Here is a 12,887-nt window from a genome sequence, read left to right on the forward strand (position 1 = left end):
CTAGCACTTTCTTGACTCCTAAGCTTCCAGTTCTAACATTCTCAATGCTCTTTCCTTGCCTGTTTACTTTAAACACACATGCAGAATATGCATTACCTCAGACGGGATTACTACTGATAAAATGGCAATCTGTATGATTTACAACACCACTTCTGAAAGATGGATTGTTTTGTATTTAATACCATAAATGAAAAATCTTAATCTTCAAAGGTATGTATGCCTCAGCTTGTGAAAAAATATGAAGGATTTAGTGATAGCATCTATTTTATTTGCACAAAATTGGTGTTCTGTTTATAACAAGACCTGTTCTAGCATTTTAGACAGAAAATAGTCTAGGCTCTAGAGATTGTTAGCAACGTACTCAATGAAATTATAAAAATACGAGTATGAGGAAACAAAGAGAAAAAAGCAAAAAATGTTTATGAATCAACAGAGGCCTTGTAAAAGAATAAAAAAAATCTCTTTCTCTTTGATCTTACTATTCAACAAATATTTTCCATACATCTATTGTTCTTATTATTAAAATGCTTTTCATTTTAATTTTGTACCCTAAAATAGGAAGCCATAGTTTGCCGCTTCATGTTAGTTGTTTCCTCGGGATGCCGCATAACCTCCATTGTGTCAACCTGGAAGACAAAACTCTGATGTTAGGACTGTTCCAGAAACACTGCAGACCCACCACTGCCCATGAAAGCTGGGTTCAGTTTCTTATAGTCATTCCTTCAAGTGTGAGTACTTCAGAGTACTTTATCGGAGATAGCAAGGCCAGCTGCAAACAGATGCAGGACACACTGACTTTGGAGAGGTCTTTAAGCATTTTGAATTTTTTTTCATAGTGTTCTAGATTTATAACAGTACAATACTCAGCCAGTAAAATAATAGCTGTCAAGCTGCAATACCTTAGGAACTGATTTCTAAAAAGTATTCCTCTTATTGCCACTACAATGAACTCTAACAGGACTTGTATCTGAAAGAAGAGTTATCATATTTGTAAGAGCCAGGAAGTAAATTGAACTGCCTCATTTTGCTCATGTATGGAAAAGATACTGTAGGATAATGAGTGGCAAACAAAGTAGGTATTCTCAGAACATGTAAGTCTGTTCTCTTTTCCTACTGTGGTTACTACTAATTACTTTATATTGCCATTTTGATGCCAAGAATCTCAGCAATCTTATTCTGATTCTCAATCTTATGGCTGAACTGCCATAGCATACTACTTTTTCAGCATTGCAGAAGAGTTATTTTTAGAGGATATACATGGACAATGAGCATACTGCTCCTTGTAGGTTTTAGTTATATTGTTAGTACAGCTGTTCTTATCAAAATGAAACCAGAATTTATGAATGAGTATAACTGTGGTTACCCATAACAAGCAGATTGTGTTGCTGCATTACAGCTCAACAAAATTAAAGAAAATTAACCAGCATCCTGTTTGCATGGAGCATTAACAGCATTTTAGCATTCACTTGCTTAGTGGCAGTTTACCATCTGCTCTGACCAGGTGGTATTTGTATAAACCAGATAATGCTGTTGTCAGCACCTGTGATACACTTCCCGGACTTTGCTCCATACAATCATTTCCAACACTCACTGACTTAAGAACACTCTTCTGGACACTAAAGTAATTGCTGAAAGGTTACAGTTCTCAACAAAGTAATTGAGACTCTTACCTTCAGGAGGTATTTAGGAGACTGCATGCAAAATATAAAGGAAATGAAGTGCTAAGTAATAATAGATCAAAAAAAATGGATTTTATGTTGGGAAGAAATCAAAAGATCTAGTGAGGTCAAGATTCAGAACACACATGGCACAGATGAAGACAGAGTTCATTAAGGGTGACCACAAAAATTTCAGTATGTTTTTGGAATCTATGATTGTAATCTTCTGGCCCAGAATGGCATACATGCATTGGTACACATCTCAAACTAACACAGGAAAGAAGAATAAACAAAGAATAAAAAAGGAGAGATGCAGTTTGTTAATAGAACACTCTGTAATATATTCCAGGAAAAATGCCTTATCAGCACAGGTAACATCAAACATCTTAAGAGGTTATGTGACAAAGTAAATATCAATGACCTAATCAAAACAGCAGGCATGTCCATGGGGAAGGATATGGGAATGTTTCAAGATTATCTTGGCAAGGAAGCTAGTTTCTGAGGATTGTTACCTAAATCCCTAGTAAATGTCAGGTAGAAGACAAGAGCCATAACAGTGAGCACTGACAGTAAGTTCAGAATAACTGGTAATATTTAATGTTAAAAGACACATAATTTAATTATAAATAAGATCAAATCAAGAACAAAAGCACATAGTTTGAAGACTGATCCGAGCCCAAATGCCAATGAATCCGAGGTTCTATATAAGATTCTTCTCTGTCTAGAAAAACAGAGACTCAGTGATATTGTTGCTGGAGATTAACCACTCACAGCCTCTCATATTCATATCTCATGTATCTGCTGGTCAATAAAGAGCAGTATCATCTCCTTTCCACAGCTGCTTATTTTCACCAAAACTGTAGAATTTTACCATGTTGGGACTGCCACTCTATCAAATATGGATTACAACAGGCTGCTGGGTGCAAAAGAGCTTTGTTTTGTTTTGAGTTTTTTTGGGGGGCAGTAAAGGGAAAGAATCCACTTTTCCTATGAATGAAGTTGTAAATTCAGATCTATACAATACATAAGAACTAGAACCAATTTCCAAATGTTTTTGACAAGAAACATTTGAAGTTTTCATTAGAAAAATTCTGATAGACCCTGAAGCTGATGGGATTTTCTTGTAAGACTATTTAAAAAGTTTTGTCTTTTGTTAATGTAAACCACTACTTGTCTATGAAGCCACACAATTTTATGGTAGGGCAACAATCTCATGTGCAACAGACAACAGGCTTTCTTACAACTGGCTTGCTAGAAAATGACAGAACATAAAAGAATGTCATGATACCTTGTATTTTAAGTCACTAGTTACTCTTTTTAAACAAAAATGAAGATATTCCAACTATTAAGTCACATTTTTTATGTGACAGCTATAGTGACCTGCAATATGAATTTATGTAATTGCAAATGTAATGGAAAACATCCTGACCTACAAAAGCCAAACTGTTTCATGACTAAAAAGATATCTTCTAATAGTTTTGAAACAATATTAAAGGAACAATTTATGACATCATCTCACTTTATGAAGTCACTTGAAATTATGACTTTCCACATATTGACCACACCTGCTGCTGGCATGGTATGAAACTTTTTGGGTTTTTTTTTAAACTAAAAAAATATGTTAAGCAAAAAACTTTCTTTAATTATGATAAAAAAAATCCAAACTTCCAAACAAAATTATTACATTTGGATTTTTTAAAACCATTTTTTAAATGATAAAATAGCTTTTTATCTAAAAAGTATTTAAATTAACATTTTCTGAATAGTGTTGCACTTCTGCATGTCTTCTCTTTTAGCTCCTTTTAAAAAGTTTGAAGGGTGAGTAAAGCCCACTTAAACAATACTTATGAACTGATTGTATTTAGTAAAGCTCTAGGAGTGAACTGCTCTATTACAATCCTGCTGTATCAATAAAATGCATGCTTAGAAAGCTTGTGCTGAATATAGCCGGATGTGGAAGACAATGTGTATGTAACACAAGAAAATTGGAAAGGCCACCCTTCGGCACAGAAAGTATTTACACCAGACAGGAAATAATAGTCTGAAATCCACATCTGTATTTGCAGGTACAGTGAAGGATATAGACATCTGGATGACATAAATCACCACATTGATGTTTGAGCATGAGCTCCTAATACCAGAAAATAACAAGAAGAAATAGAAACCCCAAAACATAAAATTTTGTAGACTTTTGAACAGTTGCTGTTACCAACTGTTTTAAAAATTTTAAAATTTTACTTGTTTTAAAAATTTATTACTGTTTGCTTTGACAAAAACTCAAACCCCCAAACCTTAACTAAGTCTAACAAGTGCCACTTAGCAAGGAGGGAGGAAGTGTACTCTCTATCAGCTCCAAGGGACAACAGTTTCCTCACAAGTTAAGTGTACTCAGTTATAATTCTACTAATTGCCATAAAATTATCCCATCTTTTTGCAGCTTTGTCACATACTTTCATGGCAAAATTCAGCAGCATTCAAATTCTATAGTTCTTTTTACAGAATAGTGGTTTTGCTGAGTCATTCTTTCCCATTTATCTACCAATCAAACATTTCCTGGTTTTTCACTTGCAAGTTAAATAAAAAAGAATAGATTTTTTTAAAAAAATTATTTTGCCTTTCATACTGTTAAATTTTTTCACACTGTTCAAATGTTACATAATAAGACCTCTTTCTAGGTCAAAATTGTTAGAGGAAAACCTTGACCCCTTTGAAATAGAGGACTATTAATATCAATGTAACAGATTTCACTCCAAAGGTTTAAAGATTTATCAGCAGTAAATTGATTCTTCACTGAATTCTGAGTAAGTCCATCACTAGAACTGGAAACCATGCTCCAAGACAAGGTGCACGTTACTGATAGTAAAGGCAGACTCTTACTTGGTAAGAACCTCACTCTATACCCACATCAGCTAAGCACTGTGTACATAGTCTCACTGTAGTATTTATAAACAACTGCCCGTCCTCAATGGGAACACCACTAACCTTGATACGCCCAGCGCTGAGCTGCGGAGGCAAAGACCGAGATGCTGCTGTCACTCTGGCTCTTGCTTGTGCCAAATTACCTGTCCAAAAAGAAAGAAATTCATAGTGCAAAAACTATTCAAGAAGGTTAGAAGAGAAAAATTTGTACTGTGTAAAATCAGTTTGTATAATAGTACTAAACTACACCACCACACTTCTTCTACACCCCTCTCATTACCAATTGTGTCCGCAGGACATTCATCACAGGCATGACAGAGTGCAGTGTTGATTTAGAGGGGAGGAAAAAGTCATTGATAAGGTGGTATGTCACTGACCTTAGCTACTGAGCTGATGAAAACAAGGACAGCACAAAGGCATACAGCTCAATCACTAGTAATCAATTTCTCTGTGACTCATTGAGAGATTTCAAAGAGCAAAAAGACTACAGAATCAATCTTGTTTCTGTGAAATCACATGGATCCTCAAGTGTCAAGACAGTATCTTAAACTCACAAACTAACGAGAGAGATGAGAAAATGATAAGACGGGACCATTTTTTGACCTTTCGACATATAATTCTCAATCTTATTGTAACTGTGGGGTTTTAAAGACTGACTCCATTTCCCAGGCAAAAAGATACATTGTGGTGTCAAGCAAAAGTCTGGTGCCTTTTTTAAAATGTAAGGTATGACGTGTCCTAAACTTTTTCATCTGTACTTGTAGAAAGCCAAAGTCATGACAAAATAGCTTTTCAAAATAAAGCCTAGGAGAAGAGAGAGGAAGTGATATCGGACTTGCATATGCAAGACACTCTGTATATTTCAAAGTTTTAGCAAGTCTAGCACAAGATGTCCAAATGTTTTCTCTGGCTATATCTTCAGAGGCTAAACTGTGATTAATAGCATTGAAAGAACCCTTTGAAGCAGGATTGGTGACATCAAAGCCCTAATCCATGGGTGGCAGGATTTTTATAATGAGTGGGAAGCATTTTAACACATTTCAAAGGATTTACAGCATGAATAAACAATAGGCCTCTGCAGATGTACCACACACCTTTCAGAACCAGAACACATAAATAAGTGTCTATTTTAATTTAAATGTAAATAAAGTGTTAACACTTCTTTCAGATGCTAAATTACTTGTTTGCATCAACTCCAGTGTTTAGCTGTTAGCTTTACAGAAAGGCAGTAACTCTAAATAGTCTTCAGAGTTTTGCTAAACTATGTATTACATAACTAGTAAGCAGTCAGGAGGGAAAAACGAAAACCAAAACCACCAAATCGCAGGTAAAGAAACCCAAATGCTGGTAATAACTCACTAAGAGAGCAGAGCAAATCCAGTGTCCACTCTTACACTGAATGGAACTTTTGCTCTTACTTTCCCCTGAACAAGCAGAATACCAAACCCCCGAAAATAATCTGGGGGTCAGCACTTTAATACAGCACTCTTCATTTGAACATTCTGAATTCATTTAAAGAAGTATTTTTATTTTAAGGTGTTGGCACTGGTATTGACACAATACTGCAAAACTGGGACGTCATTTCCAGATTTAATGTTACCCAACAGTTTAAATCATGGTCCAGAACACAAGGTTGTTCACTACTTTGGAAACTGCTTTAGGCTATTAATACTGTGTGTGTTAATGAAACCACAACTGTTTGGGAAATCTTGAATATCTATGCACATGCATGGTACATACTGTAAATATATGTATCTCTCCAAAGCTAAAATGAGGACTTTAATGAATAAGTAGATGGTGAAATAATTTTTGTCCCATTTGCAATTATGCTATTTTTGTATGTTAGAAATTACTCTTTTGGGCCTTTTTTGGCTAAAATAGCCTGGAAAGGTTGTTTTTGGCTAGGTTTCAGATTAGCAAGTCTAAAGCTTGAAAGCCTTGCACTGAAGAACTGACAACACATGATAAAAGAAGAGAGCTGGGAGAAGAAAGGACTTTGAATCAGACTGTTTAAAAGGACTAAAATTTTGTTGCATTTTGTAACAACTCAAAAAACTCTAGTAATGAAATAAAATTTAGAATGGTTCTACAGCTGCTCAAGGTTCACCATACTCACTGCTGGCATTAGGTTTCTAGGGTTCATAATTGATACTCCTGAGGTCTCCCTTAGTTTCTCATGCAAAACTAAAATTAAACATTTCTGATCTGGTAAGCCAATCAAATAAATAAACCTTTTAATTCATCACAAGTCTTAAATGGCTTCACAAATGAAAAAAACCTCAAAGTGTTCAGTGCCCACTTAAAAAAAGAAATGCTTTACCTATCATGCCTTTGTTCAGTAGTTACTTCCTTCTAGGAATGGATTCTTACCAGTGCTTACTTCATGTGTCAAGTGAATTCCTGTATTATTACTTGTAGCATTAGATTGAATCCATGGAAAAAATATTACTAGGATTTTCTTTTTCAGCTGAAACACAAAATGATACTTCAACAAAAGTTTCTGAATTGGTCATCTCATGTAGCTCATGCTCAGGAAAAACAACTACCAATCTTCAACATGCCTAAGCCATTAAAACTAATAAGCAAAATAAATGTGGTTTGAAAGTCAGTCTAAAGAAATATATATAAGAAATATTTCACCCAGGGTTCACATGGTGTTCACAGTCAGTAAAATCTGGTACCTAACCCTGCATTTAATTTTCATTTACAAGGTAACTTATACCTTAACACATCAAAAATAATTAAATGTTGATCCACTTCATGAAAAGATTAAATATTTGAAGAACAAATGTTTATAGATAATAACATAGGCAGCTTGAACTGCCATGGGTTCCTCGAAAGGTTAAACTGGTTAAAGGTTGAAAGATTGCACCGTGCTCTTCAGAAGTCTAGCTTCACACCAACTATATGGTCAAAGCTTTAGACACCCTTGTAGACCAAATGCTACCTACATTAAATCCAAGCCCATAAAATGGACCAACTAAATTATATAAAACCCTCTCAAAATTGCCTTAGGTTTTGGGGATTTAGTTTTTGGTTTTTTGGTTTTGTTGTTTTTTTGGGTTTTTTTCTGAGGGAGGGGAAAGAAGTTAATGCTTAAAGTTAGGATTAATCTTTTAAACATGTACATGTTTAATTTTACTCACATGCACTTCAGTTCAAGGGGACTGCTCATCTGAAAACTCAAGGCTCCTACCTATGCGCCTGGATCAGAGACTAAGGTCCCTGGGATTCATTGTATCAGTGGAAGAGTCAGCCAGACCTAATGTTTCTCTTTTTTTCCTCCGTTCAATAAAGTTGAGAATTAAGTTAAAGCATTCTCTTTAATACTTTGAGAAGTTTTAGACATTAAAGTTTGTGAAATTGTATTAGAGTTTTCAAAGGAAAAAGAAGTAGCACAAAATCTATGCACTCACTGGCTAAGCTCAGTGTCAATGCTCAGCAAACTTCCCTTTGTCTTGAAGCTGTTTAGAAGATCTCACATCTCTGCAAAAATGCTCTTCACTGATGCCTCATTTCAGCTAGGTGAGAAAGACCATATTATCAAAGAACTGCATCTCCTCTATTATGCAAAGCCAAGCAGGAGAAGTTTTGAAAGTATTTACACCACACACAAAAAAGAAACATGGGGTGTGTTTTTCAAGTTGGACTTCGGAAGTGGTCTCCAGATCTCTAAAGGGACTAGTCAGCATTCCTGGCTTCTCATTTGCATCCCTGGTAGTTACTCACTGTGTGATCTGGCTGAATTAATGATTTATCCAGCTGTTGACTTTACTTACTAATTTACTGTTTACTAATTGGGAAAAGTACACATTCTGACTGGATGTTCTGATGTTACCTATGGTTTGTGCTTCATTTATTTTTAGGTGATGGGTTCTGTAAGTAGTACCAAGCAAATATTAGCAATATCAGCACTATATTTATAACCTCAATTTGGTTATGCTTGCAATAGATCATTCCTCCCAAAGTAAGAGCATGCCAGGTAAGAAATATGTTAAGCTTTGATACAATATTCAGTTTGTGAAGTGCAAATGACTTACTGAGAAAAAGCCCGATGACAATGTCACCTTACTGTACATGTTGTACCAGGGATATTACTATTATATAGAGGGCAAGTACAAGCTTCTTCCTTATCTTCATATATTTTATTAATTTCTTTCATGCTTCTGGTTCAGATAAAGAGGGGTTACTTCAAACACCATGTAGATACAGTATAATATGGTCAGAAATGCTACAATGCATTTGTATTTCACTGACATTACTACTAATCACAGCTAAGCACCGCACTCCACAAGAGGTACAGGGCCAGACAATGTCTTTGACATACACAGATTCTTCTCTGTCTTTCCTTTCAGTACATTTTATCTGGCCAAAGGAAGTCGACTGTTTATCTCCATAATGCATTTTCATCTTCTGCTACTGTAAGACTAAGCTTTTAACTCAACCACAAATGAATACATGTACTTTTTTATTCTGTACTAATTTGAATCTAGTCACTGATTATCAAAACTCTGTTCTTTTGAGTCATTGAGAGTCATTGAAGTATTTAAGCTGATATTGTGCAATAAAAAGCTAAGAATCCAATTTTCTCATATGCTACATATTTTACACAAGAATGTATTTATAAAAATACTGTCTGTAGAGCACAACTATCAATATAGATAAGCCTCAACTACTGCTTCTTCTGAAAGGACAATTACTTTACTTTCTATTCAAATAAAATCAAGAAATAGTATTTCCAAAATCAGATACACATTGCCAAACAGAATCTAATCAGCATGAACACCTAGTAATAGTGAAGCCCACCTGGGAATAATCTAATTATGAATATTTGCTTCAGGAGCAAAAATATGAATGTTTCTGGCCCATATTATTTGAAATGAAAAATCCATGCCACAGTGAACTGAGGAATTCTGATACTGATACTCAATTAGATTAAGGTTTTCTTTAGTCTTTTTAGCATGAAGTAGACATCAATCATATTTACAGATACTTAAAAGCTTTACACTGCTATACTGGGATTGGAGAACCTGAGTATAAGTTCAGTGCTGTTATGCTTTATATTGCATACATTGCAGACACTTCAGTAGTCACTTCCCACGTTAGGAAGGCACATACTGGCAAACACACAGCATCATGTCTACAGCAACAAATAAAACTTTGCTTTAAGAATCATCACTGCTGTGTTTTAAATATTGTTTTAACACAGTAGGTTAGTAGGCTTCTTGTAGAATGGAATGGAACAGAGACAGTGGCAGCAGCTGAGATGAAATGAAGGTCAAACTGCTCTGTACACATCCACATACATAGTATCTATACATCCTATAGACCTGTGAATGTATGACGTCATAAGAAAGATCTTACCTTTTATCCTTAACTACTAAAGAAGAACAAATTATGGTACTAATTAAACTAGTTAATGTTAATGCCCAAGGAATTTTTCTAACACAGCCTTGAGTACTAACTGCTGCTTTAAGCAACATGCCCAATTTTCAAGGTAAATTGAACCAAACGTGTATTCATCTACTTGACTGGGAGTATGTTCACTGAAACACAGACCTTTCCTGATGGGCACAGTGTGTGGTCAGAGGACATACCAGCAAACCTTTTCCAATTCTCATAGTCCTGTGACATAACCAAACTTACAGACAGTAGGCAAAACACGTATGGTAAACCTGTCAACGTGATAAAGAGGTTCCTGGGCACAGGCCAAGGGATAATCACGTGGTTCTGGAAAACAGAGTGGCAGAGCAGGGAGCAGATTGCTAACCGGCCACAACCAGGAGGACATAGGTTGGGCATCTCTGTCCAAACACAGGATTAATGATAGGAGTGGCACAGTAAGTACAGTGAGTGCTAACTATTTGAAGCTGCATGTAGACAAAAAATAAAATATACTTTAAAAGTCTGGAAAAAGCAAAGTTCTTGTATAAACAATACTGCAATTTTCTACTGCTTGATATTCACCATTTTCTTTGGTTAAGTCTGTAGCCTAACTAGCTGGAGACCTGACCAACTGGCTGGCTGAAGAAAGGCTGACCATAGCCTGATCCAGTCAGGCTTCCAGCTGCTGCATTACAGAATAAATTGGCTTGGCTTTTTATGATTTATATGTTGTCAGAAGACATGGGCCATTTCTTTCAGATATGGTCCTTAGGAATTACCTTACATATCTCTTGTAGTGTACAGTTTGATGCTCTTGTATGTAATCAGCTCAGTACAACATACCTTGAATCCTCTGGGGAACAGCAGACAGGACAAAACACTGCTGTCAGGACAGTACCTCACCATCAATACGAGGATTTCTGCTTTCCCAGCAGATTGCCCTGCTACCTGTACCACATCTGTAACTGAGATTAGAAGAAAACTACAGAGGTGAATTTTCTGTGAAACTTTGTTGTTGAGGAATTCTTCATTGATTTTAGGCATTGGTCAAAATAACCCTGTTCTACTTACATCTCCTCAGGATGGACAAGTTCATTTCTTCTTTCAGAGGTATGTGGAAGAACAGTTCTAAAACCATACACAGGCTGGAAATATAGTTACGCTACGTTCTGATTCAGGTCTAGTCTCCCTCATTGTTTTATGTAGCTGACATATTTTCTCTTGCATGTTATGTAAGATTTTTTTTCCCCCAAATTGTATGTGCTTTATCTAGAAAAGTAAAAGTATGATTATAAAGAACATGGTAGTTAACTCATTGTTCTATCTATTAAGCTTCACAGTGCTTGGTTTAACTTGAGGCCAAAGTAAGCTTCTACAACCGTGAATAAACAGGAGATCCAGGAGAAAATCAAGAACTGTGATTTCTAGCCCTTTGCTTCTATTTCCAGAGTATGTTCGTTTTCCACACAACATTTAAAAATTTTACAGTATATATCCCATCACTCAGGACCTGCTGCTAAAGCTTCTCCATACATACACAGTCTGGTCAAAATCCTACTAAAGCCAATGAAGATTCCCAATGAATTCAGTGACAAAAAATCAGTTGTAAAGATGCAACTGAAAGCACATCGAAAAATATTATGGAACATTTTCTCTGACCTCACTATCATTCTCCACAGTCAACCAGACCTTAAGACTAGAAAGGCTAAAAAATGGTGTAAAAACTTGAAACTTCAAGGCAAGAACTGTCTTTTAAAAGTATTAAGATGAAACAAGTTTATAGAACTTAGTAGAAGTCCCAGACCTTCCCATTTTTGAAATCTAGGCATTATTGATGTTGACAACTAATTTAATCAAGTCTGAGAGGCTTATCAACTGAACCATTGCTCCCCTGGATGTCAGCATTTCTGTATAATATCATAGTTGGCACAAAATCAGGTAGTTTTGTGGTAAAGCTAAACATTAATTATATTTGTATCTCTGCTCTTAATGAAATAAATACCCATTCATACAAATACCCACAAACACATTTTCTTTGCCACACACTGTGACCTACTATCTAGGCAGCTCAATTAAGCACTCCAAGTCAGGTTGGAATAAGGAAGACAAAGTCAAATAATAATAGATAATGCTGTTTCAGTAAAGTACTGGCCTTTACAGTTTGTTGTAAGGTGAAGAAATAAAGAAAAATTATAAAAGTACAAAATCATAATAGTACTGCACAAAAAACTCTGAAATGAATATACAAAATATAGTGCAGAATCAGAGATTTATTTCCACACAATACATTCAACTTTAGATATATTAATCCCTTAATGCAATTATTTTGAAGGAGTGGGAAATGTAAGCACATTCTTTGTTAAAGACACACCAAAAACATTATGGACATTAATATGAGTAAGATTATCTGACTATTCAGCAAAGTTATCTACCCTCAAAACCCACTAGCAAATTTAAAAATAATACTCTTCTAGGATTTGATCTTCAGAGCTACTGAATGCTCCAATGACATACTGAGCATCTTTGACACAGTTGGACCGTACAGCACACACTGGCTATTGAAATGGTTGACTAAACTACTCATTTAAACAATGGTATAATGTTCCTCGAATATTTCTCTATTTAAATTCTGTATATGGTGCACAGTGAAATCCCACAGCTTACTAGTTAATATTAAAAACAGTAACATCTTTAGTTTTCTCAATATCAATAGATTTTGAATTTAATTAGTATAAAATGCAGTGTAAAGATTAATTACCATTCACTACTGGGAAGTCATGTTCATTATAGGACTGAAAAGTTAGGCCAGAAACACGAATATTGCGAAAGGTAGCTTCTCTCTTCTGAGAAAAAGGTAAAGAAAAACTATTCTCAAGATTTGTTCTAGAGATACTGGTCTATTATAAATCAAATCAGTAAATTAAC

The 12,887-nt window shown here is 35.3% G+C and overlaps 1 protein-coding gene across 1 annotated transcript in view; it reads right to left on the reverse strand.

Annotated features, from left to right (window-relative positions):
* The window catches only part of MYO3B (myosin IIIB), a gene marked incomplete at its 3' end in the record, with an annotated part of 190,620 nt that overhangs the window by 73,138 nt on the left and 104,595 nt on the right, over positions 1-12,887 (reverse strand). Inside the window, exons 24-26 of the mRNA XM_083864590.1 lie at positions 4,641-4,720; positions 1,671-1,691; positions 549-626 (exon numbers count right to left, since the gene is read on the reverse strand). Of these exons, the coding sequence (XP_083720716.1) occupies positions 549-626; positions 1,671-1,691; positions 4,641-4,720 (179 nt within the window). The remainder of the gene's footprint in view (positions 1-548; positions 627-1,670; positions 1,692-4,640; positions 4,721-12,887) is intronic.

The sequence above is a fragment of the Zosterops lateralis genome (assembly GCF_965231275.1).
Source record: "Zosterops lateralis genome assembly, chromosome: 7".
Taxonomy (NCBI): Eukaryota; Metazoa; Chordata; class Aves; order Passeriformes; family Zosteropidae; genus Zosterops; species Zosterops lateralis.